This window comes from Rosa rugosa, chromosome 4 (genome assembly GCF_958449725.1).
Source record: "Rosa rugosa chromosome 4, drRosRugo1.1, whole genome shotgun sequence".
NCBI classification, from domain to species: Eukaryota; Viridiplantae; Streptophyta; class Magnoliopsida; order Rosales; family Rosaceae; genus Rosa; species Rosa rugosa.
This window is the reverse complement of record NC_084823.1, coordinates 34400510-34425681: the sequence shown is the minus strand read 5'-3', so window position 1 is coordinate 34425681 and position 25172 is coordinate 34400510. Positions and strand designations below refer to the sequence as shown.

General features: G+C 38.4%; 2 protein-coding genes and 1 long non-coding RNA gene across 3 annotated transcripts in view; 1 reads left to right on the top strand and 2 right to left on the bottom strand.

Annotated features, from left to right (window-relative positions):
• Positions 1–15: 15 nt before the first annotated feature.
• Positions 16–17970, bottom strand: LOC133741845 (uncharacterized). Its single transcript, XR_009862177.1, has 12 exons — positions 17466–17970; positions 9660–9737; positions 9249–9423; positions 9004–9132; positions 8426–8509; positions 8248–8337; positions 7783–7863; positions 4031–4093; positions 3761–3848; positions 2355–2462; positions 1390–1458; positions 16–1239 (listed from the first exon to the last, which is right to left on the bottom strand). It is a non-coding gene; the product is annotated as an uncharacterized LOC133741845 (long non-coding RNA).
• Positions 17971–18331: 361 nt separating this feature from the next.
• Positions 18332–22035, top strand: LOC133743350 (cellulose synthase-like protein G2). The gene is made up of 8 exons (XM_062171248.1): positions 18332–19076; positions 19164–19259; positions 19629–19763; positions 19856–20068; positions 20157–20256; positions 20515–20678; positions 20763–21116; positions 21358–22035. Exons 1-8 carry the CDS (start codon positions 18471–18473, stop codon positions 21901–21903), a joined length of 2214 nt encoding a protein of 737 aa, XP_062027232.1. The 5' UTR covers positions 18332–18470; the 3' UTR covers positions 21904–22035.
• A 118-nt stretch (positions 22036–22153) lies between these two features.
• Positions 22154–25172, bottom strand: part of LOC133743351 (RNA-binding NOB1-like protein) — a 3302-nt gene continuing 283 nt past the window's right edge. The window contains exons 1-5 of the mRNA XM_062171249.1: positions 25001–25172; positions 23729–24848; positions 23178–23346; positions 22637–22756; positions 22154–22508 (exon numbers count right to left, since the gene is read on the bottom strand). The exon at positions 25001–25172 is cut by the window's right edge and continues 283 nt beyond it. Coding sequence (XP_062027233.1) covers positions 22356–22508; positions 22637–22756; positions 23178–23346; positions 23729–24848; positions 25001–25172 — 1734 coding nt within the window. The 3' untranslated portion in view covers positions 22154–22355. The remainder of the gene's footprint in view (positions 22509–22636; positions 22757–23177; positions 23347–23728; positions 24849–25000) is intronic.

Here is a 25172-nt window from a genome sequence, read left to right as displayed (position 1 = left end):
GTGCCTTGTGTTATGTGGCAGGTAATTGCAGCTTACTTTCTCTGTTTTCATATCAATTACTTTCCTGGCCAATTTATGTATATGTCGTTACTTATTTTCGCTACATGTAGTTGGTCTTTGATTATAAATCTTGGAATTGAATATGAAGTTGGATATACTTATGTGACGCGAATGATCACCCTGAATCTGACAGCTATTGTCTGTTACTTGCAACTCAAAACTTCCTGTTTGTTGGATGTTATGAAATTGGCTTTCTTAGTTATGTTGATGATTTCAAGTTAGAAGATTGAGTTTTTATATTTAGAACTTGTTTGTATCATTGATGTCTCTTCTTCTTTTTTCTTTACTCTTCTTAGGAGTTCATGTTTTGGATTTCTGGATATGGTGTGTCATTTGCACTAGTATATGTATAAGAGTTAACTAGGTCATTTTCTTTAGTTGAATACTTGAATTGCTTTAAGTATTCAGTACATATAAAAACTGTGTCCATGCAATCTAAAGTTGACTGGAAACCAAAGCATTCAGTACATATAAGAATTGCGTCTAGCTTAGCCAAACAACCAATTTGTGGATTTTCTCCTTTAGCCTTCTACATGTCTTGCTTTAAATTTTATCAACTTCATCTATAGAGAACTAGGATTCATGGGACTTGCATGTTTGCATGTCTCAAGAAGGAAATCTTCACTTGATTTTGAACAAGTCACAGTACATGGCGAATTTCACCAAAGGAACACTTAAAAGCATTGGGAGTCTTACCTCCCTTAACTGGCTTTGCATCTGTAGTGTACTTGCAGAAATAGGTTTAAGTCGCAGAAATTTTTAGTGAAGCAATCAGGATAATGATAATGATAAGGATTAGATAATGATAACCTCTTCTCTAGTGCGGAAATTTTTACTGATTAGATAATGATAACCTCTTCTCTAGTGTGGATTTGCCCGCACTTTGCTGCGGGAATTATTGCTGTATGATCATAGGGACGAATTGTTTTTGTTGAATTTTACAGACATGAACTTGTGGAAGTTGTTTAGGTTATGAATTGGTTGGTATAACTTTTGAATTACACAAATTTTTTAGTAGAATCAATAATTACAAATTGAACATAATGGGAAGGTAGCACTGATGTATTCAAAAAGTCCTGCTCTGTCAGCAATCAGGATAACCATATGTCCATTTCCTTCTGAGTCCTTTTTCAATGTATTCAAAAAGTCCAGGTCGTTCTTTAAGAAAGAAGGGGGACTCTGGAATCAAACATCAGGAATTTCAGTTTAAGATGAAAGCTGTATAAGGAATCAGAACATAACTATTATGAAGATTAAGCATCAAGATTCATAGTTGGATGATACTGAAAAAGAATACGAAAATAGACATGAAATGAGAATTAATACTACCATAGCTTCCACATGAGGACTGTGTTGAAAGGTTGAGTTCACCAGCTCCTGAACTTGTGATGTAGCTTTCTGACATAAAGAAGAGGATCAGGAAGAGCAATGCTGTCGAATAGCTAGTCTCTTAATTTGATCGATGAATCGTGCCTTAAGCTTTTTGTAATGAATTTTTATGCATTCTAAGATGAATACAGAAATACAAAAAAAACATCAAGACTAAATCCTTGTGAAGAGAGTTGCAGCTAAGATGAATCGTGCTTGAACTGTGTTGCAGCTGAGAGTTGGAGATTGTGAAGAGAGAGTGAGTATGAATCTCTTGATGTTAAGTTTAGGGCTTCGAAAGGCGAAAAACTTGAGATGGAAGAAGAGATTAGGGCATTGAAGAGAGGAAGTGATGAAATCAGATGCGGATATAGATATGGTGGTACAAAATCAATGATATTCTTATTAAGATTATATTTTTAAGCATGATATGTAAGCATTCAAAGCATTCAAAATCAATGATATTCTTATTAACATTTTTCTGTATTTTTGTATAGAAAATTTGCCCGCGCTTTGCTGTGGGATTTACTATAATCAATGAATTAAAATTATGCAATGGAAAAAAGAAATGATTACATATCGGTGGAGATTGTTTAAAAAAGTAACTATTTCTATACATAAAAATATCGTTGATTTCATAACATTACATAGCAGAATTTTTATGAAAACCAAGCAGCCAAAAATTGAACAGCAATTGTTTTTGTCAAAATCTGTACACCTGGTTTGGTTTCAACTTTCTGATTATGTTAGCGAAATTTAGGTAAGCTGCGGGTTTGGTTTTTTCCTTCATTATATATATGTAGAGTAACAATCATAAACTAAGAAACGTCATTTGAAGATGTTATTTTTTTACATATTACAAAAGCTGGTATTGTTCCTTGTATACAAATTCAAAAGTGATTAGTTTTGTCACCAAAATATCCTACTTTTTTAGTTCAAACCAATTACTTCACATGAGTTCTTCTAATGTTTTATCAGTTGGTTCGTCTGCTGTTGATGCATCTTCTGCGTTGATGAGATGCGATGGGCTGTCACTGAAACATTACATTAATAAGAGGAGAGAGAATGAATAAAACTGTACATGGGATATAATATAGAATTTGAACAAACAATAGCAGCAACACATGAAACAGAAGATAAGAGTAAGGTAAAGAGGGAGGAAATGAGGCTGGGACAAACAGAGCATGCATGAATTGATTACACTATCTCCTGCCTAACTTAGAAATCAATTGAATTATCGTGTTATAAACCTCAGATTAGAGCCTTTATATAAAGGGAAGGGAATCAAACGCTAGTACTCTTCCATATACATGAATGGCTCATAATAAAAGGCTAATAAAGTCTAGATATATGATATATAGTACAGAAATGCTATGTCGGCTTGCATATTTAACATGACTTTGTGCTGCTACATCATGCTAATGAGGAGTCCTATGCTTTTATGTCAGTTAAACATGGCTTCTATTTACATGTGGTTTTTTTTTTTTTTTAATCCTATTCTGATTATCTATAACAGTATAAGATATGGAGATTTGGAGCCTTTGATCATTGAAATATAAAAGCCATACAACATTAGAAATAGGATCAGAGGATATCCTTCTTAGCTGTGTGATTTTGAATATTTACTTCTTTAATGTGTTCAGCTATTCCATCATCACTGACATTAGACTGCTGTTGATCAGTAATATAAAACAAAAAATAGAGCATTCAAGGTAGGAAACTCAGTGACAAAAGACATTGCATGCTATTTTCTGTATTCTTTCTTATTTACCAAGAAACCAAACAATGCTATATGTTAAACTATGAATTTACCTAAGCAGAGGAAACAAATCTGAAAATTAAGTAACCGAACAGAAAACAGTCTCATGCTTTCAGCGTATCGTGTTTAAAGCCATAAATTTGACCATTTACTATCACGTTGTTTCATAAAGAGAAATTCACAAAAAAAAAAAAAAAAAAAATCAAATCAAATCAAATTACATTAAGAGAAACCCTTGTCCCTCTGTTGATATATGCAAAAGAATGTCTTGAAAAGCAGAGCAGAATTATGTATATCACCAAGTGTTTAGGTAAAAATGTTTCAAATCCCTCCCCCCCCCCCCCCCTCCAAGTCTCCTACCCTTCCCTGTTTTCTACAGAAGCAAAAGAAACTGATCAAAAAACATATCAGAAAAGCAGTAGCATGATTGCATTGTTTCATCACAGATCAGCAACACAAACATGCTCTTATTAACTGCCATCAAAACCTAAATATCAAGGTTTCTGGGAGAGTTCAGTCAGCCTGATTTCAATTACAAACATGATTAGGAAACACAGGAAATATTCCACTTACAGTAGAATCATCTGAAACTCTGTGTCTAAGGTCTTTGCTCAACATATGATCCTGACATGTACAGTCCAGAAGTTCCAAGAACACTCACCTGCAACCAATACACAAAATTATATTAGTTAGTACATATATATGCACTGATTCACAGGCCACACGTGAATGTGGCACACAGCAAACATATATATCAAATAGTAGCAGAGATAAAAAACAAACTTTGATAAAACTAAAAATGTGAAAGTGCAGAGGCAAGAATGGAAAAAACCTAAGCCTTACCACGCGCATGGGGAACAAAGCGGAAACGTCGACACACAGCAGGTAAGCTTTTCACCTTGCTACCTGTCAATAGTTATAACTGTTAGATAAAAAGGAAAGGCAAGGAGAAAAAAGAAGAAGAGTGATACTAAATAACCACATGAATAGAAAAAATGGAAGTTTGATGAAGCATGAGGAGCTGCAATGCAAAATGATCTATGATCCTCTCAAAATTGGATTTAGTATATCATGTTGTAGGAGAATAGAATTGTGTGTTATCATTGATAATAGGAGCCCTTTAAATAGGGAGTTACAAGGTACCCAAAAGGTAATAGAATCCGATTACAATTGAATACCTAAAACACATTCCTATTACAACTCTAAACCCTAGTTTGTAGAGGCACACATTATGTCGATATCCTTCAACACTCCCCCTTGTGACGCTCAAACTTGGTGATGACGCTTTAATTGTTGCCTCGTTAAAAACCTTGCCAGGTAACAAAACCCTTGTGGGACAAAAATAACCCTGGTCGAAGGACAAAAAGAGCACAACACGTCCTTCACTCTTCGAGATCGAACATGTAGACATCATGCCTCCCCCTGATGTCAATATCTCCCCCTGATTGCTACAATCATGGGAGTTCGGATAACTTTCTCAATCCGATGCTCTTCACATGTTTCTCGAATGTGGATTTTGGTAACGACTTAGTAAATAAGTCTGCTACATTATCCTCTGATCGGATTTGGTTCATTTCAATATTTAGAAATGCTTGTTATCATTTCGATGGAGGGGAGGAGGAGCACGGAAGGTGACATTTTGCCTTGTGGGGTCCGATCCCACACTTATGTCATCTCTTTTCTCTGTAGAGATAGAACAAGCCCATATCAATCGTACCTCTCAAATATCGAAAGATTGTCTTTATACCATTCTAATGGAGTTGCGTTGGCGCGGGGCTATATCTAGCCAACAAGTTCATAATAATTGAGGTGTCCGGTCTTGTATTGTGCTAAGTACAATAATGCGCCTATTGTACATAAGTAAGCACTTCTGTTATTAACACGTCTTCGTCATCATCCCTGGGACGAAACGGATCCCTTTTAGGGCTAAGACTACGGACGACTATGGTGCATCTTTGACTTTATCAAAAATGTCTATTGACACGGTATACAAGTTCTGAATCTAGACAAAACCGTGTTCTCCCAATGTCCTTCCTCTCAAACTCGGATTTCAGGTGTTCAGCGGTTTCCCTTAACTCTCAAGGGTTCCAATTATGTTTGTCAACATAAACCGCGACAATTGCAAATCCGGAACTTGTCATGGAAACGCGTGGGCATAGTTCATCATATCCCTTCCCAATCAAGTAGTCATTTTAGTGAGCATTTCAACCTCGTTGCAAATGCGCTCCGTGGTCTAAAGCCACTTGACTTGGGTAAATGAAGTCCACAAGAACCTTCATTGTATTCCGTATCTAGATCCCCATAAAGATACGTAGTGACCACATTCGTAAGCTGCATGTTCAGTTATTTGGAAACTACCAAACTGATAAGGTAGTGGAGTGCAATGACATCCATTACGAGAGAATATGTCTTCTCGTAGTCGATTCCAGGGCGTTGTGAGAAACCTTGCGCCATAAGGTGAGATTACCATCTCTTTTTCTCATCACGCTATCTAACGAAGACCTATTAGTGTCAATAGGTTTTATGCTAGGAGGTGTTGGCATCTCAGGCCCTAAATCATTCCTCTTCGTTAGTGAATCCAATTCAACCTGGATCGCATCTTTCCATTTAGGCCAATTTTTACTACGTTGGCATTTTTCAACGGAGTAAGGTTCGATGTCATTGGTCTTAATAATTCCACGTCCTCATGTACACTAGTGTAGTTCGTAGAGATCTCTATATTTTCAGGAATTGGTTCTAACATTGAGGCGTCCCCCAACGATGTCTCTTGGACATAACCACAATCCAAAATATTCTCATGAGACGGATTATGAGTATCAATGATCAATGGATCAAGTTGTGCCAAACTCGCTCTCTTCTTAGGGCGAGAATCCATCGAACCTATGGGTCTCCTACTCTCTCTAGCGGAACCCATGGCCTATGACGCCATTATGCCACCTTTGTGGCGTCACCATACTACCATCCATGGTAGTGGTGCAGTACCCATCTTCTCTGGGTGGCACCATGTCCTCTTGTGGGGACATCAATCCTTGCAGGCATGTTTGCAGCAGGTATATGTGATCTCGTCACTTTTAGGGGATCAAGATGAGACATAGTGGGGACAGACCACGACAATTCCTGTCGTTTCTGTTGAACATTGACGTTCTAATCTCCCCCTAACGACGGGAAGACTGTCTCATCAAAGTGACAATTCGCAAATCCAGCGAAATAGAGATCGCCTGTCAAGGGTTCTACATAGCGGACTTATAGTTGGAGACTCATGTCCAACAAAAATATATATATGCATTCGTTGCAATGACTCATGTTGATGCGCTGTGGCGACGCAATTGGCACATGAACCGCACACTCAAATATGCATAAATACGAGATATTAAACTCGAACCCAGTCACTAGCTGTAACGCAAATAAAAGTTGAGTGGCTGCTATGAGTCGTAGACGAATTAGCATAGCTGCATGCGTTATTGCATAACCCAAGCGGAAATATTGGTGCGCATAACCCAAGCGGAAATATTCGTGCTGATAACGTGTTGTAGGAGAATAGAATTGTGTGTTATCATTGATAATAGGAGCCCTTTAAATAGGGAGTTACAAGGTACCCAAAAGGTAATAGAATCCGATTACAATTGAATACCTAAAACACATTCCTATTACAACTCTAAACCCTAGTTTGTAGAGGCACACATTATGTCGATATCCTTCAACATATCAAGTGTATCAGCTAATGCATCATAAAAGACCAAAATGACTTGGTCAGAGGAGTTTTCCCCAAAGGCCAAATTGGTTATCGGATCTCCTAAATCAAAGCTATTTTCCCTTGAAAAATGAAAACACGGCGAAGATTCATGATAACCAATATTCCAGTTAGATTCCAAATCAAACAAAGCCAAGACGATTCATACAGAAACTCTAAAACAAAAACGAAATGCATATCATCTAAAACCAAAAAAAAAAAAACCAAAAGCAATCACCAACTGTAGTAATGCATTGCTTGCCAAAATCCATTCACCAACCATAGACTAACAATTGACAGATCACGCATATATCAGTACCCTAAGCTATTGTTGTTTCAGAATATCAAAAGCCACAGCTCATAAGTAAATGAATTCAAAAAAAAAAAAAATCAATCTTTTGAATAATGAAAAACCAAAACAACTATAGTCATCAATAACATCCAACAAAAGAAAGAACTCACACCTGGTCTTGCAATTTAGCGAAGACCAGTAGACTACCTATACCAGGTCTTGCAATTTAAAACGTCCCCGAGAATGCGAGTATACCAGTAGTTAAAAGGCCTCCAAAATGAAAAAACAATGACAGAATTAGCGAAGACCAGTAGACTACCTAATATTCACCAACATAACAAAGTATGAACTGTGCCTGATCTGCATTGCATAAAACATTTGTACTTACAAAAGCAAAGACTGCTCAATTTTACACCTCCAAAATGTTAAAAAGAGTCTCAGACCTTTTCTATCATTACTTGAATTTACTTTATAGCAGCAAGAAAGACAGGAGCTATAAAAATATGCTTCTGAAATGCTAAACTCCCAAAAAAGGTAGCTAAGAATCAATAAAGATTTCAACTTTGAACTCACAATATTGGGGTTTTTTGTGAGGGGCGCAGCAAGAAGAGCTGCTGTGTGAACCAAATGGCACAGAGAAGCTGTTTGCCAAACCTACCCATGATCAATCAAATGCATAAACTTTGAGAACTCAGATATCAACTTTGAGAACTCAGATACCAAACAATCAAACATAATGACTCAAATGAACAAAAATTAAATAAGACATCCATAACTTAACGTTGATCAATACACATGACAGTAAATTTATGCATTTGATTGATCATTAAGTGGTGAAGTTAAGTTTACTGATTATATAACTAACAGAATCCAACATCCTAGTTCCCAAAACAACTACTTCAGAAACCATCAAATTTTTATAGACCACTTTTGCTGTAAATCCTATGAAACAAAAAATAGAAATTGTACACGATCAGATGAAAAGAAAAAAAAAATCTCATATGCAGAGGGCAGCACTATCAAGATCAAGATCCTAACCATGGCAAGGTTGAAATCAATCAGGTAACCTTTGCTTAGCTTCTGAGAGAAGAGGAAGTTTCCGGGCTTAACATCTCTGTGCACCACACCCTGCAATCACAGATTAAAAATTAAAGCAGATTCTACAAAGACTACATGAGAATTCAATTGATATATCGCAACTGTAGTCAGATAGTACCTGTTTGTGCAAGCATGCTAGAGCTCTAAACATGCAATAGCCATATCACCGGAGCTCAAATAGATCAATCTTTTTCTTCAAGACCTAACGGTTAAGAAGAAACTATAGTAAGACCTACAAAAAAATTGATAGTTGTACCATTCACTTCTGCTAAAAAGAGGTTTTATTTCCATTACAACATAGCAATATTAGGGTCCATTGACAATTCCAATTTCAACTGACAAAAATAACATCAGTTGGTTAGTTGTTAATTGAAGAACTCATTTATATTATAGTTAAGAGGAAAGCTGCATCTTAAGTTTTCTTCAATGGCATAGGTTCTTAATTATATAGTTCTGTTATAAATCAAAAGTTAATTTAAAATGGAAACAGTAGATTAATTAACAATAAGTAACCAAGTCACCAACTTCAAAAAACATATAAAAAGACAACTAAATATATGAATGCAGGTATATTTACAAAATACATAAAAAAACCATTACAATAGAAATGAGTTCATTAATAAATTTTGTTTCTGAATTTTACTACTAAGTGTATCTGCAATTCAAAATATTACCCCAAAAAAAAAAATCACTTACTTGATCAAACTGTCTGAGAAAAGTAGTCTCCTGCTCAGTCTTGTTCTTCATCTTAGCCCTATACTGACAGAAGCTCTGAAACTGGTACACAAACTCATCCATAATGTCCCACAGCCATTGATTTAGCTGCTGCATATTGACCATGCCATTTAAAGAAGTGCATATTGATGAGTTTGTGTAATAAGCCAACATTACTGAACTGATGTAACTAATTCTATTGAAAATGTATATAGGAGTAACGATACCTCTTAAGAGGAAAGCTGCTTCTTAAGTTTTCTTCGATTTATTCCTCGTACCAGTAGCTCTTCTAGCAGTTATTTAGTATTTGATGGTCTTCTCCATTCACTCCATTTTGATTTCCATTCACATTCGCATTGCCGTTGGAATAAGAATGTCACACAGTTTCTTATGATTGCCAAACTGTAAAGATGGATACACAATGAGAAACAGTATTATTTGAGATATAAACTTGGTATAAAATGATTAACATCTTCAAAAATACCTATGAATGAAAACATAAGTGTGGAGCTAAATGTGGAGAAACTGAGAGTTGATAAGCATTGAGATTGATCACAAAACAAAAATAACATTTAATCTTATATATCACTGGTAACATAAGGAAAAAGGTGGTTACCAATAAGTAAACAGAGAACTACCTTGCTTCTAAGGGTCTGAGAACAAAGTATGAAAATTTCTAAACTGCTAGTAGCTTGATCAAGCAGGTTATCAGCAACCTAAGACAAAAGCAGCACATTAGAGCTTATAAATAATTTTAACCAGAAATAGCACAATATTGCGCAACAGGAGAAAGACCAATCTCAATATGCTTGACTTGAGAAAACAAATTCTGATACTGACATTAATATTGAATGACAAAGTACACATTAATCCTAATTCAGCAGAGAGAACAACTGGTATTGAATGACAAAGTAAACATTAATCTGTTGTAGTATACATGAATGATATTGTAGTATATATGAGTCATAGTATAAATGTCTATATCATGTATAAATAGGCACTTGAGTGTATAGATAAGGTACTTGAGTGTATAATATAGGTATAGAGACTTGTGTGACAAGCTTTATGCCAAAGGGCAACAAGCATGGCAATTATCATCATCACAGCTACCATGATTGAGCTGCAGCTGTAAATCAAGTTGATACCAAGCTTGAGATTATCTTTGAGCTTTCACACTTGTAATGTATTCCTATAAATACCCTCTTGTATGAGATAAATAAACATACATGAATCTCCATTCTCTCTGCAATATTACTCTCTCTACATTCCTGTTAATTTACGTTTTTCCTCAAACACGTTATCAGCACGAAATTGCTCTAGAATTAGAATCGAAATTGACAAGAGTAGAGGAAGTTCATAATCCAATCAAAGTCATTTTTCCAAACCTACAAAAAACCTCCAAACCCTAGCAAATATCAACGCCCCTGATTCAAGAAGCTCAGAACCGGCCTCAGAATCTCAAGAACCGGCCGGAAACTACCTGAACCGGCCACCGGAAAATTTGGAGTGCTGCCGGACCGCTGCCGAGACCTGCCGAGCAACTGCGCAGAAGCTGCCGAGAAGCCCTGCCGAGTCCTGCCGAGATCTGCCGAGAAGCTGCCGAGCGCATCTGCCGAGACCTGCCGAGCAGCTGCGCAGAAGCTGTCGACAGCACCTGCCGAGAGCTGCCGAAAGAATTTGCCGAGCTGCTGCCGAAGACCTGCCGAGCCCCTGCCTAGCAGCTGCGCAGCTGCTGCCGAGCTGCTGCCGAGCTGCTGCCGAGCTGCTGCCGAGCTGCTGCCAAGCAGCTGTCGACACATCTGTCGACAGATCTGTCGGGCACTTTTCCGGCGACTTTCGGGACACTTTTCCGGCGACTTTCGGGACAATTTTCCGGCGACTTTCCGGACACTTTTCCGGTGACTTTTCGGACAATTTTCTCGATTTTTTCCAGCGACTTTTAAGTCACCTCCGACAACCTTTTCCGGACAAATTTTCCGGCGACACTATTTCAAGGTATTTCTTATTAAAAGTTCCTGTTTTTTGAGTTTGTATTACTTTTCTCTTCTTTTCAGGGACTTGTAATCAAAAAGGCGGAATTATAGAAATTCACGCTAAACGAACTAAGAGCGTTCGTAATCTATGAACTAAGAGTGTTCATAATATTCGGACTAAGAGCGTCCGCAAGCATCGATTTTTGAACTAAAAGCGGAATCGTGGGGATTCACGCTAAACGAACTAAGAGCGTTCGTAATCAATGAACTAAGAGTGTTCATAATATTCGGACTAACTTACATCATTGTTTTGGTCTAATCCAAATATTCTTGGAAATTGATTTCTTGGTAGCATAGCTCGGAAATCTTATTATTTTAGTTTTCGTGGAAGTTTAAACTCCGAAACTAATATATATTCTCTTCTTATTTTTCAGAATGTCGAATGAACCTAGACTCGACTTTTCAATACTTGACTCAACAGGCTCGGAATACCATGGCTGGGTAACCGACGTTGAGAACCATCTCACTGCGAGAGGGATATTACCCATAATCCAGGCACCTAACGAGGGTCTTGTGTTCCAACGAACACCCACAAAGCACGCACAAGCTATTATCTTGATGCGACGCCATATGGATAAAGCACTCAGATTGGAATACATGTCAATCAAAGATGCAAGAGACCTATGGGCAGCGCTAGAAGAGCGCTTTGGTAATATCCAAGATTCCCTCCTCCCTGACTTGAAGGTTCAGTGGAACAATATACGATTCTCAGACTTCAAGTCTGTTGCTGAATACAATTCAGAAGCTCTTCGCCTAAAGGCCATGCTGAAGTTCTGTGAAAAACCTCTCACAGAAGAAGAGCTAATTGAGAAAACTCTCTCCACCTTCCCCGTCCAAGCAATTATACTATCAAAGCAGCATCGCACTGAATTTAATGCTGGACGACTTACAAGGTTCAATGAGCTCATCAATATTTTGTCAGTAGCTGAGAAGCACGACAACATCCTTGTAAAGAATTATAATCCAAGGCCCATTGAAACCAAGAGCGTTCGTGAGGCGAATTATAATGCACCCAAAAGAGGGCGCAAGGAGCGGTACCCTAATAACAGGGGACATGAAGGACATATGGGTCCATATAACCGCCCCAATAAAGAAGGAAACCGCAACTTTAGAGCGGACACACGTGGTGGCAATTCCACACGTAGGAGAGGTGGATATGGCAACACCATGGGCCGTCGAGGTAGCACCATGGGCCGTGGAGGTCGCACCATGAGACATGGTGGTAACAACAACCCTCCTAGGCAATATCCACAACCTGCACAACCTGCACCTCAAATGGAGGGATATAACCACAATGACATGTGTCATCGATGTGGATCAATTGAGCATTGGTTCAAGCAATGCCATGCAAGTACCCAACTAGCTGCAAGCTACAAGGAGTATAGGCAATTGAGAGAGCAAGAAACCAATCTTGCTGAAGATGAAGATATAAATCTTGCTGAAGGTAAAGATATCAATCTTGCTGAAGATGAAGATGGTGAAGATATCACTCTCACCACTGAGGACTTCAAAGCTGCAGATAAAGAGCACGAGGATGCCGCAGACTTTGATTAGAATAGTCCTTTCTATTTTCCAAGAATGGCAAATGTGCCTTAGTCAAATGACAATTGTATTAAAACTTTTTCTCATGTGGCGCATCCAATGTAGTATGATGTCTAGGAAAGTAATTGAGATCGGGGTACTTAAGCGAGCCTCGCTCCACCAACATCTCTCTACTTTCCTGGTCATATTCATTGGAGTTACCAAACAGATTGAGTAACTACAATTTGTCTAAAGTTTGATTTTATTATGGAATAGACTTTGGAAAACTTTGATGTAATCATTGACTATTTTCCTTATTAATAAAGTGTCGCATTATTATTCAATGTCATGGACATGTGTTAAATTCCGAACTTTATATAAAGAGCCAATAGTTTTCATGTGGAAACACATTGTGAGAATGGACAAGAATTCCTTTGCATTACCTCTAATAACTACGGACATAAACGAGTATTAGAGAAACTTATGTGTCACTCTAGTGGGTTGTATGCAACCACTATTCGAGCCATTGAATCAAACCATGTCATAAGAGATGACTTATGGGATTCTGACACATATAGGCTTTGGCAAGAACGTTTGAGATATCCAGGTTGTGATATGATGCTCCGTATATTAAAGACTTCACACGGACATCCATTCTTCACAACGAAAAGAAGTACGAACCAAAGATTGGTCCAAAGAGTTACTTCTAAAAGATATCATTCGTTTTGCAAAGCTTGCTAGTTTAGCAAAAATAGGATTGAGACCATCCTATGCAAAGGACACTAAAGAAAATATGCCATTCTTGCAAAGAATTCAAGGTGATATTTGTGGACCTATTCAACCAACTTGCGGACGTTTAAATATCTCATGATGTTGGTTGACACGCAAACACACTAATCACGTGTTGTGCCATTGTCCATCTATAAAAGTTGTTTATACTATACTCATAGCACATATAATATGACAACGGGCTCACTTCCCGGATCATCCTATTTAGTCATTTGGATTTTGACTATGCTAGTGAGTATACATCGAAGATTTTCGATGGTTATTGCAAAGGGAGTGATGTTGGACATCACATTCCCATATACACACCTAAATGGTCTCATGGAAATAACTACGATGGTAGTTCAGACATTGGCAATGCGCACCAATCTCTTTATATCCGCTTAGGGTGATGCAATATCGCATACAACTATGCTAATTCCTCTATGACCTACTGCCACTCAATGTATCCCTGCGTTACAGCTAGTGACTGGGTACAAATATTTTGTACTTACGCACATTCGAGTGAGTCATTTATGTGCCAATGTGAGCCATTTATGTGCCAATTGCGACGCCACAGCGCCTATGGTAGGTCCTTAAAAACAAGTGAGCAACTTAGTTGGAATTGAGACTCCAACAATCGTCCACCACTTAATGCCCTTGAAAGGCGATCTCTTTCCCGTTTGATTTACGGATGTCACTTTGATGAGACAGTCTTCCCGTCGTTAGGGGGAGATAAGAACACGAATGTTCAGCAGGAACGACAGGAATTGTCGTGGTCTGTCCCCACTATGTCTCATCTCGATCCCTATTAAAGTGACGAGATCACACACATTTGCTGCAAAAATGCCTGCAAGGAAGGATGTCCCTACAAAAGGACGTAGCGCCACCCTACATAGAGGTAGGCAAGGCGCTAACGCCATAGAAAGTGGCACTCTGGCTTTACAGGCCATGGCCCCAGCTAGGATGCGTGGGAAGCCCGTGGATTCGAAGGATATTTTGGCATCCTTAGATGATCGACACTCAACATCCGTCTCATGAGTATCTTCTGGATTATGGTTATCGTTGGGGGACGCCTCAACGTCAGAACCTATTCCTGAGAATATAGAGCTTTATGAAAATTACACTAGTGTACATGAGACGTGGAATAGAAACTCCATCATAATTGATGATGTAGATGCGCATTTTGATGCGCATGAGTTTGTTGAGATTGATGATATCGAACCACGCTCCGTTGAAGCATGAATACCAACGTAGAGAAATTTAGCCTAAATGGAAAGATGCGATCTAGATTAAACGAAGAGGAAGGTCTTTGAGCCAATGATGCCAACACCTCCTTACATAAAACCTATTGATTAAATGGGTCTTCGTTAGAAAGCGTGTTGAGAAAACGAGATGGCAATCTCGTCTTATGGCGCAAGGCTTCTCACAAAACGCCCTGAAATTGACTACGATGAGACATATTCTCACGTAATGGATGACATTACATCCACTACCCTTTCAGTTTGGTAGTTTCCAAATAACTGAACATGCAGCTTATAAATATGGTCACTACGTATCTCTATGGGGATCTAGATACGGAATATACATGAAAGTTCATAGTGAAATTTTATTTACCCAAATCAAGTGGCTCTAGACCACGGAGCGCGTTTGCAATAGAATTGAAACGCTCACTAAAGTGACTACTTGATTAGGAAGGGATATGCCCTTGCGTTTCCATAACAAGTTTCGGATTCTATCACGGTTTTCATGTTAAACATGATCTTCATTAGAAGCCCTTAAAGAGTTAAGGGAAACCGTTGAACACTTGAAATCCGAGTTTAAGATGAAGGATTTTTGGGGAAACACGATTAAGCCTCGGTTTTTGAACTTGAGCACCGTGTTGATAGATGCTTAGGCATTTTGACAAGGTCAAGCCTTCAAGCACCCCATGATCATTCGTAGTCTTGATCCTGAAAAGGATCCTCTTCGTCTGAATGGATGATCGGACGAAGATGTGCTAGAGAGGCTGAAGTGCCTTACTCAAGTACAATAAAGCGCATTATTGTACTTAGCTCAATGCACAAGACTGGACATCTCACTTTGCCATAAACTTGTTAGCTAAAGGTATAGCTCTACGCCAACGCAATGCCATTAGATTGGTATAAAAAGATATCTTTCGATAACTTGAGATGTACGATCGATATGGGCTTATTCTATCCCTACAAAGAAATGATGGAATCAGACCCATCACACACCAGAAACGCCGCCAAACGCTGGCCTGCGTTTTCTATTCCTACCCCAAAACGACAGAAGTGTTTTGGAAAGTTTTGCTGATATTTGGTATCTGTTGACCCATACAAAGGCCTTCCCAGACTGGTAAAGTGTTCACCATGGGTAAGACCGCGATACCTTGAAGGTCTACAGAATAGACCTTAGTCGCTATATCCTCGAACAATGCAGAGATTATTGCTCTTCACGAAGTAGTTCGTGAATGTATATGGACTGGATCCATAGTTACGCATGTTCGAACAGTTGTGGTTTGAAGTCTACCACAGATGAGCCTACAAGCATTTAAGATAATGCTGCTTGTTTTGAAACAAATGAAGCAAGGCTGCATCAAAAGCGACAACATCAAGCATAAAATCAGCAACAACAGACTCTCCTAAAAGATCAAACAGAGGGGGAGATGTCTACATATATTGTCTCGAAACGTGAAGAGTGTGTTGTGCTCTTTTTTTTCCCTTTCGACCGAGGTTATTTTTGTCCCATAGGGTTTTTATTACTCGACAAGGTTTTTAATGAGGCAACGAGAGAAACACCACGTTTGGGAGACACAAGGAGGAGTATCTAAATCAGGGGGAGTATCCAGAAACATACTCCACACTCAACGCGCGTTGTGCTCTTTTTCTCCTTCGACCAAGGTTGTTTTTTCCCACAGGGTTTTATTACTTGGCAAGGTTTTTAACGAGGCAATTTCGAAGCGCACGGCCTAGACAATGCTATTAAACATGAAATATCCAAGGGGGAGTGTTGTAGTATACATGAATCATATTGTAGTATATATGAGTCATAGTATAAATGTCTATATCATGTATAAATAGGCACTTGAGTGTATAGATAAGGTACTTGAGTGTATAATATAGGTATAGAGACTTGTGTGACAAGCTTTATGCCAAAGGGCAACAAGCATGGCAATTATCATCATCACAGCTACCATGATTGAGCTGCAGCTGTAAATCAAGTTGATACCAAGCTTGAGATTATCTTTGAGCTTTCACACTTGTAATGTATTCCTATAAATACCCTCTTGTATGAGATAAATAAACATACATGAATCTCCATTCTCTCTGCAATATTACTCTCTCTACATTCCTGTTAATTTACGTTTTTCCTCAAACATAATCTTAATTATTTTCACTTTGATATTAGGAAGGATATGGAGCAGCCAATACATATACGTAACTAAATCTATTCTTGCACTCATGTGCTCATGACTCTCATAAAAGATATCTTTGATTCCTACCCTGCTTCTCTCTTCTCTGATTAAATCAAAATGATTATCCTATGTTGTGAAGATACAATTCAAGTTAAAAAACATTCAAACAATTACATACAATAAGAAAGAAACGATAAATAAAACAGTGAAAGGACAGATTTCAGGCATATAGAGACTTAAAATTTTTGGAAATATACCTCACCATCTGTCTCTCATTTGATTCGATTAAGGATTTATTTCTAAACCCCGCTACTTTCTTCTTCTTCTTTCTTATTGTTACAGTTGCATCATTCTAACCCTTAATTCTACTGTAATAATATACCAATCACTTTTTTCTTTAACAAAAATAACATAGAAAAAAAAACTTGGGCAATGCAATTCCAGAAACCACATATAAACAAAATTAAACCAGTCATTCAGAAAAACAGTTCAATAACCTCTACTATTGGCAGCTACCCTTGTCCGGTTCAATCAACTTCGATAACAAAACCATCATCACTCTCATCTCCATTCAAACCAAATCTTAAACCGAAATCACCGTCATTCACATTTTAATATACAAATACACAAAATTCAAACACAAAAAACTCACTGAAAACCACAATTTTTGACAACTGAAAGAAGAAGAAAAAATCAAACACATACACCTATTGAAAGCTTCCTCCCAAACTCGATCAAAATTCTAGCAGTAACCTCTTCCGAAACAAACCCAAACCTTGCTCCGAAAGACGACCAAAATCTTGGACCTCTCTTCTTCTTCTTCTTCCCACCCCAGCGATCTACGATCAAAATCCGAAATACTACATCAAATCCATAATTGAAGATCCCAAATTGTATATCAAATATTCCCCAGAAACTCATTACAACTTGTTATCAGCCCAACCTTCGTATCTGAGAGCTTGATCGATGATGCACCAGAATCATAGCAAACTTTCGCCACTCAGTAATTGTGTAGACATTGTCGGAATGTTCTTGGAAACTAGCTTCGACAATTTTAACTTGCTTCGCAAGATAATGGACAAAAAAAGGCTTCAGGTTTGGGCAGCACGCATGCAATGACACGAATTGTATTCGTTGAAACTGCCAATTGACAAAGTCTTCAGAATTTTAGTACTGTACCACGGTCTTTTTGACTAGAAATGTCAGAAAGGGTGAAATCATATGAGACGTACTCGACCATCCCAAGTTTTGTCGAGAACTGCCTGTGACCAATTTTGAAACTAAAGGCATTGAATATTAACATAAAGACAAAGGCTGCTATCCTTATTAACATAACATATCAACTATATAATTAGAAACTGATTACTTAACCTGAGTGGAAGTCATCTGCAATAAAACAAACATGCTTTATTCAAAAAAGTTGGGATTTATACTGCAAATGGAATCAAGTTGATCCGCGGCTTGCTTTGTCGAATTCCAAGACAAATATCCCTTTATATTTCCATAATGAAAACATATACGACATAATTTACTCCAGATTTCCATAATGAAATCATATAAGATATTTACTCCAGATTTCCTTGACTTTCTAGCTCTTTGGAGGCTAGCATGATCGAAGCTCCTTTATAAGGAGTGGAGAAGAGAGGTAGCCACCAAGCTCAAACCTCAAACCTCAAACCTCAAATCACAAAAAATAGTTAGATCGAGAAGCTATGGATCAGAGTTCTAATGCCCCTATGCATCTCTGCCATGTCAACAAGCTCACAATCTTCATTAATCGAACGTATACAGTCATATATTCCGTCGCTTTATCATTCTTGCTTTACTATAGAGCCTCTTTCTTCTTCCATGACACCAAAACACCCATCTTACTATCTCTTATTGTCTTTGCGGCCGAGCTCGTCTCTTCCTTCGAGTGGCTTCTAACCCAGGCATATCGGTGGAGGCCAGTCTCTCGAACTGTGTTCCCGGAGAGATTGCCGGAAGATGACAAACTTCCTTCAGTCGACGTGTTCATTTGCACCGCTGATCCTGATCTGGAGCCAACCGTGGCGGTGATGAACACTGTAATATCAGCCATGGCACTCGACTATCCACCCGAGAAGCTTCACGTGTATTTGTCAGATGATGGCGGTGCTGATGTGACTCTGAATGGTATGAGAGAGGCTTGGACGTTTGCAAAGCGGTGGATTCCATTTTGTAAGAGGTATAAGATCAAGTGCAGGTCTCCAAAAGCCTATTTCTCAGCAGCAGAGGACGAGAATGAAGATGGTGCTTTGGGGGTTACTGATTTTATACAAGAGAGGCAAATTATTCAGGTTATAAATATGACCCGAATTAATTTTGTGACAGACATGCAATTTAGTGAATATTAGAGCTAATAGGGTTGCTTAATTCGGTTACAGGAAAAATATGAGGTGTTTAAGGAAAGAGTGAGAGAATACGCAAGGCATGGTGACACTGGGAGCAGTAAGCGTCGAGATCATTCTGCAGTGATTGAGGTATTATAATAGAGAAGCAATAATATATAAACATTCAGCCAATCATATATATATTTAACATTAATTATCATTATCATTAATGTCATTTTATCATTAATTATTATTCCAATATTTTTGCCATATTGTACTTAATTAAATTTGATACTTACACATACTTAAGTACCTACCTACCATTCCAATAGTTTAAATTTCCTTCACTATTCGACCAGAGACTTTCATAACTAGCCTGTCGATCATTACTCATATTGAATAGTGCTAATTGAAGAGTAAAATTAAACCGTCCACAGATGTCAAAAGAAATAAAGAAAAAAAGTACCCCATTCCAAACAGAAATCCAGATATGATATAGTTTGGAGGTATTGCATGCAGGTGATACAAGAAATTTCTAGTAATCATGCATTTGAAGAGAATGAGGCAAAAAACATGCCTCTCCTTGTTTATGTCTCTCGCGAGAAAAGACCTTCTCATGCCCATCATTTCAAGGCTGGAGCTCTCAATGTTCTTGTATGCGCATCTCTCCCTTTCCTCTTATATATAGCATATATGTATTTATGTTAAATTCCTGGCTTGATATGAACGCAAAACACAATTTGCAGCTTCGGGTATCCGGTGTGATCAGTAATTCTCCCTTCATATTAGGGCTTGATTGTGACATGTATTGCAATGATCCAAGTTCAGCTCGGCAAGCAATGTGTTTCCACCTTGATCCCAAGCTCTCACCTACACTAGCACTTGTGCAATTCCCTCATAAATTCCACAACATCAGTAAGAATGACATCTACGACAGTCAGATGAGAGAGGTGTTTTCGGTATGGATATGCATGTATTATTTATCAAATCGTCCAAAACCCCAAATATGTTTCATCTTTGACTAGTAAGTTGGTGTTGAACGTTTAGGTGCTATATCAAGGTTTTGATGGACTTCAAGGGCCATGCGTATCCGGTACTGGCTATTACATCAAGAGGTTATCCTTGTATGGAAAATCTCTAAAGAAAGGTATATATGTACAAATCAGTCATTATCCATGTTCAACAACCGCAAGCCACTCAATAAACATCAATCACACCATTGTTTTCTTGGTCAATAACCAAACTGTGTTGTTACTTTCCGTTATATGATGGGTGCCAATGTATGCAATATTGCAATGTGAAGTTTTTCTGATATTGTACAAGCGATTATCTTTTTAACTTGAGTGCATATTGGTTCTGTGTTCTGTATTACTCACTTTGCTTTGCTTGACAAAATTTTGTGCAGATCATAAGGATCTTATGGAACTTAGACAATCTGTTGGTCCTTCGAATGAGTTCGTAAAATCCCTGCTTGGAAACTACAATCCTAATATGGAAATGGCACAGCTAGCTGAGACCCAACAGCTAGCCTCTTGTACCTATGAAGATGGCACCAAATGGGGTGAAGAGGTAAGTCCAACAACTGATGAAAGCTGAGAAAACCTTTTATCAAAGAAGTATAATTAACGGACTAGTTTCTCTAATATATGGCAGGCTGGTTTCTTATACGCGTCTGTAGTGGAAGATTATTTCACCGGGTTCGCTAGCTTGCATTGCAAGGGTTGGAATTCAGTGTATTGCAATCCACCAAGGCCTCAGTTCTTGGGCAGTGGCACCACTAATTTGAATGACTTTTTGGTCCAAGGGACAAGATGGAGTTCTGGGTTGGTTGATGTTGCCATCTCCAAATACTGCCCTCTTATATATGGCCTTTCTAAAATGTCTTTCCCTGAAAGTATGTGCTATGCATGGATAGCAATTTTCCCTATTTGCCGGTTCTTCTCACTCTGGTGCCTTGCAACTATACCTCAGCTTTGCCTAGTCAACGGCATTTCCCTGTACCCTGAGGTAAATATTTATGCTCTTTTATTTAGAGGACCTTTTAAAAATAGATGCATTATAAATTTAAAATATTGAGGACTTAAAGGAACTATCAAAATTGTACCACATGAATGGGTTCGAGCACTGCTAAGAGTTGGAACATTACTCAAGAGGGTTCGAGCACTACTGCTCTAGGAGGGAGTAGAGTGGCTAAATATCCTTAAAAGGACATTCTAACATGTTGGTCATTTTCCTAATGTTTTCGCAGGTCTCAAATTCCTTTTTTTGGATATTTTCTTTTGTGTTCCTCTCGTCTGTTTTGAGACATTTATACGAGGTCCTCACAACGGAAGCGTCATTACAACATTGGATATACGAGCAAAGAATATGGATGATGAAAGCAGTTACATCTCACTTATATGGTAGTCTTGATGCTTTTATGAAGAAATTTGGTTTGAGGGAAGCAAGTTTCTTCCTAACAAATAAAGTTGATGACGTTGAGCAACTCAAGCGTTACAACGCGGGGGTATTTGATTTCCAAACCTCAGCACATTTTCTTGTTCCATTGGCTTCACTGGTTATCTTGAACATGGCCTCCCTTTGTGTGGGCATTGCCAGAGTGATCTTTCTGGGGGAGTTGGAGAAGTTGTTTATACATGTCTTCATACCATTTTATGCGGTGGTCGTCAATTATCCTATAATAGAAGGAATGCTAATAAGGAAAGACAGTGGTCGCATTCCACCATCAATCACCCTATTGTCTGCTACAGCTTCAATCATTTTCTGCGTTTTGGGTTCAGTTATTTTCATGTAGCAAGGTTATTTAACCTGCCATTGTTTTTTCAGTCAATAATATATGCTACTTAACTTCTTTCTTCTTGGGGGAGAATGTGTTGGTGACTTATCAAAGTCATTCTAGTCTGACTTCTGTCACCACATTTTTTTGGATCACTGAGTTATTTCCAAGAATAAAAGAAAAGAGAAAAAAAAATAGAGTTACTAGTACTCTACTACTCTTGCATATTCCATTTTTATGCATAAAACTTTTGTGAGTATTCTAGTCATGCATGCTAGCTTGCTAGTCTAATTCATATTAAAAAAATCTTATAGTATGTAGGTAACAAGTAACTCCACAAGAAAGCTGATACTTGCTCTAAAATTATAACACTTTTTATGATGGCAAAACACCAAAACTGGATCCAAAACAATCTCTTAAAACGAAATATTTGTCTTTTTAACACAAACAGAAGACGGTTGAACACACTATTAATTCTTGGAATGTGAATAATGATTGTCGTTGGGATTCCTCCTTCCACTGAAAGCAGCTAATGCCTTCCTTACAGGAGGCTGCAAAGGAGCCTTTTTATCAGAATGGTGGCGGAAGATGAAGTCATTGGAAGTGAATAGGTCGTCATCTCCCTGCAGGTAAAATATTAACATATTAAGACGCTCATTATTAAATGAAAAAAGTAAACAAAACAGCAATATTTCACATGTACAAAAAGAGACAAGTCACACTAGATAAACACCAAAAATTGAAATTTTACCGGCTTATTTGCTTTCTTTTTTGTCTTTGGATGAAGGTACTTTTGTGGGAGCTGATCCTCACGTAAAACAGGGTTCTTAGTAATGGCATTTCTTCCACCTTGAGGTAAAGGAAGTGAAAACTGCAAACAGCCAAGCATCAAGATACATACATCGTCAAGAGGAGCAAAGCTTCAAGTGAAATACAAAAGTAAGCATCAAAGTGTACATGCACACATCAGCTCATGGAGACATATGAGAGATGGATTAAGCGATGATGGATGGAATACCTTATGTTTCCTAATTCATAAATTAGGATAAGTTATTCTCACATCCTATTCAGTAACAAGTATGTGAATAAATTGCATGGTTATGTTGTCCCAGTACCAAATGAGAATCCAGTATGCAATAAACAAATGGAAGGAACAAGTAGAAGAGAAAACAAGCATAACAACCACTCTTATCATCACCTTATACATGCAAAATAAAAAAGTAAATGCATGAATAAGCTACAATAAGTAATTAGGCAGTCACCAGTTTCTAATAGCTGAACGAAATACTCACTCTTGTGCCACGCAACGTGATCCGAGGCTTACGTGCCGCAAGAATAATCCCATTCTCACCCACTGTAACTGCTACCTTGCGCAAGGTACCACCATTTCCACACTTTGGACAAAATATTCTCCCAATTTCAGCAGTCACAGTGTTACAAGCATGGCATTTCAAAATCCACCTAGGAAAGATGAGAGATCAACTATAAGCACAGATGCTTATGATACAGTAGTTTCATGAAGCAAATATTAGAGGCCCCAGTCTGGAGGAAAGAATATTTAAATTCATCCAAAGCAACTTATATGCAAGTCATTTTTCCTAACACATCATCTTATGTGCAGTGTTTTAAACAACCGTGAAGCATGAATCTTGGCAAAGCAGCAGAGTGACTGCTTTTTAAAATGTGTTTATATGATAAAACCTATTACACAAATGATTCCTTTTTCAATTAAAAGTCAGAAAATAGAAAAACAAAAACATATTGAAACTAGTCCTTAATAAATGCAGTTAGTAAAAGAATGTGAAATGTAATTAAAATTGGTGTATATGTATCAAACAAATACCTGTGCAGCTGGCGGATCTGCATTCCTCCTGGTGCCAACAACCGTAAACCCATCTGCAGAATAACATTTTGCATTGCAAAATCACTTGTTATACATGCTACACTAGACTCAGACAAGGATCGCAGCATCCAGCTCTGCTCACTGCTATCATCGTTAACATTTGATGTATCAACACTACCATCATTATGACTTGAGATCTCCAAGTGATCCAGACCTTCATTTATCACATCAACCTCATCTCCCTCAACAGCAAAATTCACACCGTTATCAGAAGTGCTTTCCTCTGCTTTGAAATCATTATCCTCAACCCCATGCTGCTCCTTCCCTTTTTGAAGAGCCCTTAGTGAATCTTCATCATGCCTTGTTTGCTCAAGGATTGAGGAAAGATCACCACAATTCTTCTCTTCTGTCATCTCACTCTCCACAGGTCTGCAACATGCCTCTTCAAATTTAGAAGGCGATGTTTGATCCTGGCTCCTAGCATCTACAAGTACGTCACCACTGGTGTTTTCCTCAGCATCTTGCTGAGAATCATTATCAGCCGATGCCTCATAAGACTCACGTCTAGCTTTTCTTCTCAAAAACCTTCTATGTGTACTCCGACTGACGGCAGGCATCCAATCCCCAGCATTATCATCAGCTTGTCCTTGGGATGCATCAATTCCATCAGAAACCATCTTCCCTTCAATATTTATCTCTTTCTTCTTTGGAAAATATCTCCTATGTCTCCCCTGAATGCCCTCACCACCCTCCTGATTCTCAGAACGAACATCACTCCTAACTTCCACCACAGAACCATCAACAGAACGGCTCTCAGAATCCTCAATAACATTCAAGTTTATATCTTTCAACGGAAGAATCCTTGAACTGGGGTTCAACTTATCCTCCGCTTCGTTCTCCAGCGCTTCCCACTCTTCCAAATTAGGCACATTATTTCCCCACCCGGGCAGGTCCTTCTCCGGTAACCTCCTTACATTGACAGTATGCACCGGCGGAGGACAGTCCCTGAGGTGCTCAGTGCCATGTATCTGAGCCTCCAATGTATAAGTCATGGCAATGAGCTTAACATCCACATCTGACAGTGTCTGTAAATCCCCAGTAGCCCTCGCAAACTTAACAACTGCCCAAAAACAACACAAAACCCTATCAACCCTAATTCAAACACTTCAACAACTCAAATATCCCAATTCTCAATCACATAACAAGGAATCAACCCAAAAAAAATTTGATAAAATTGAGGGAAAATGTGAAGTAAAGGTTGAAGCTATTGACCTTTACTGAGGGATTCAGGGGAGGGTTCCATGGTCTGAACTTGGAAGGGAACGACGGCGAGGCGGTGGCGGGAAACAGGGTCACGGACCTCGTCCATGACCTCTGGGACGGAGACGAACCTGTCGGCCCAGTGGGCGAGGGTCTCGCCGCCTTGAATGATAGCATTGGCGTC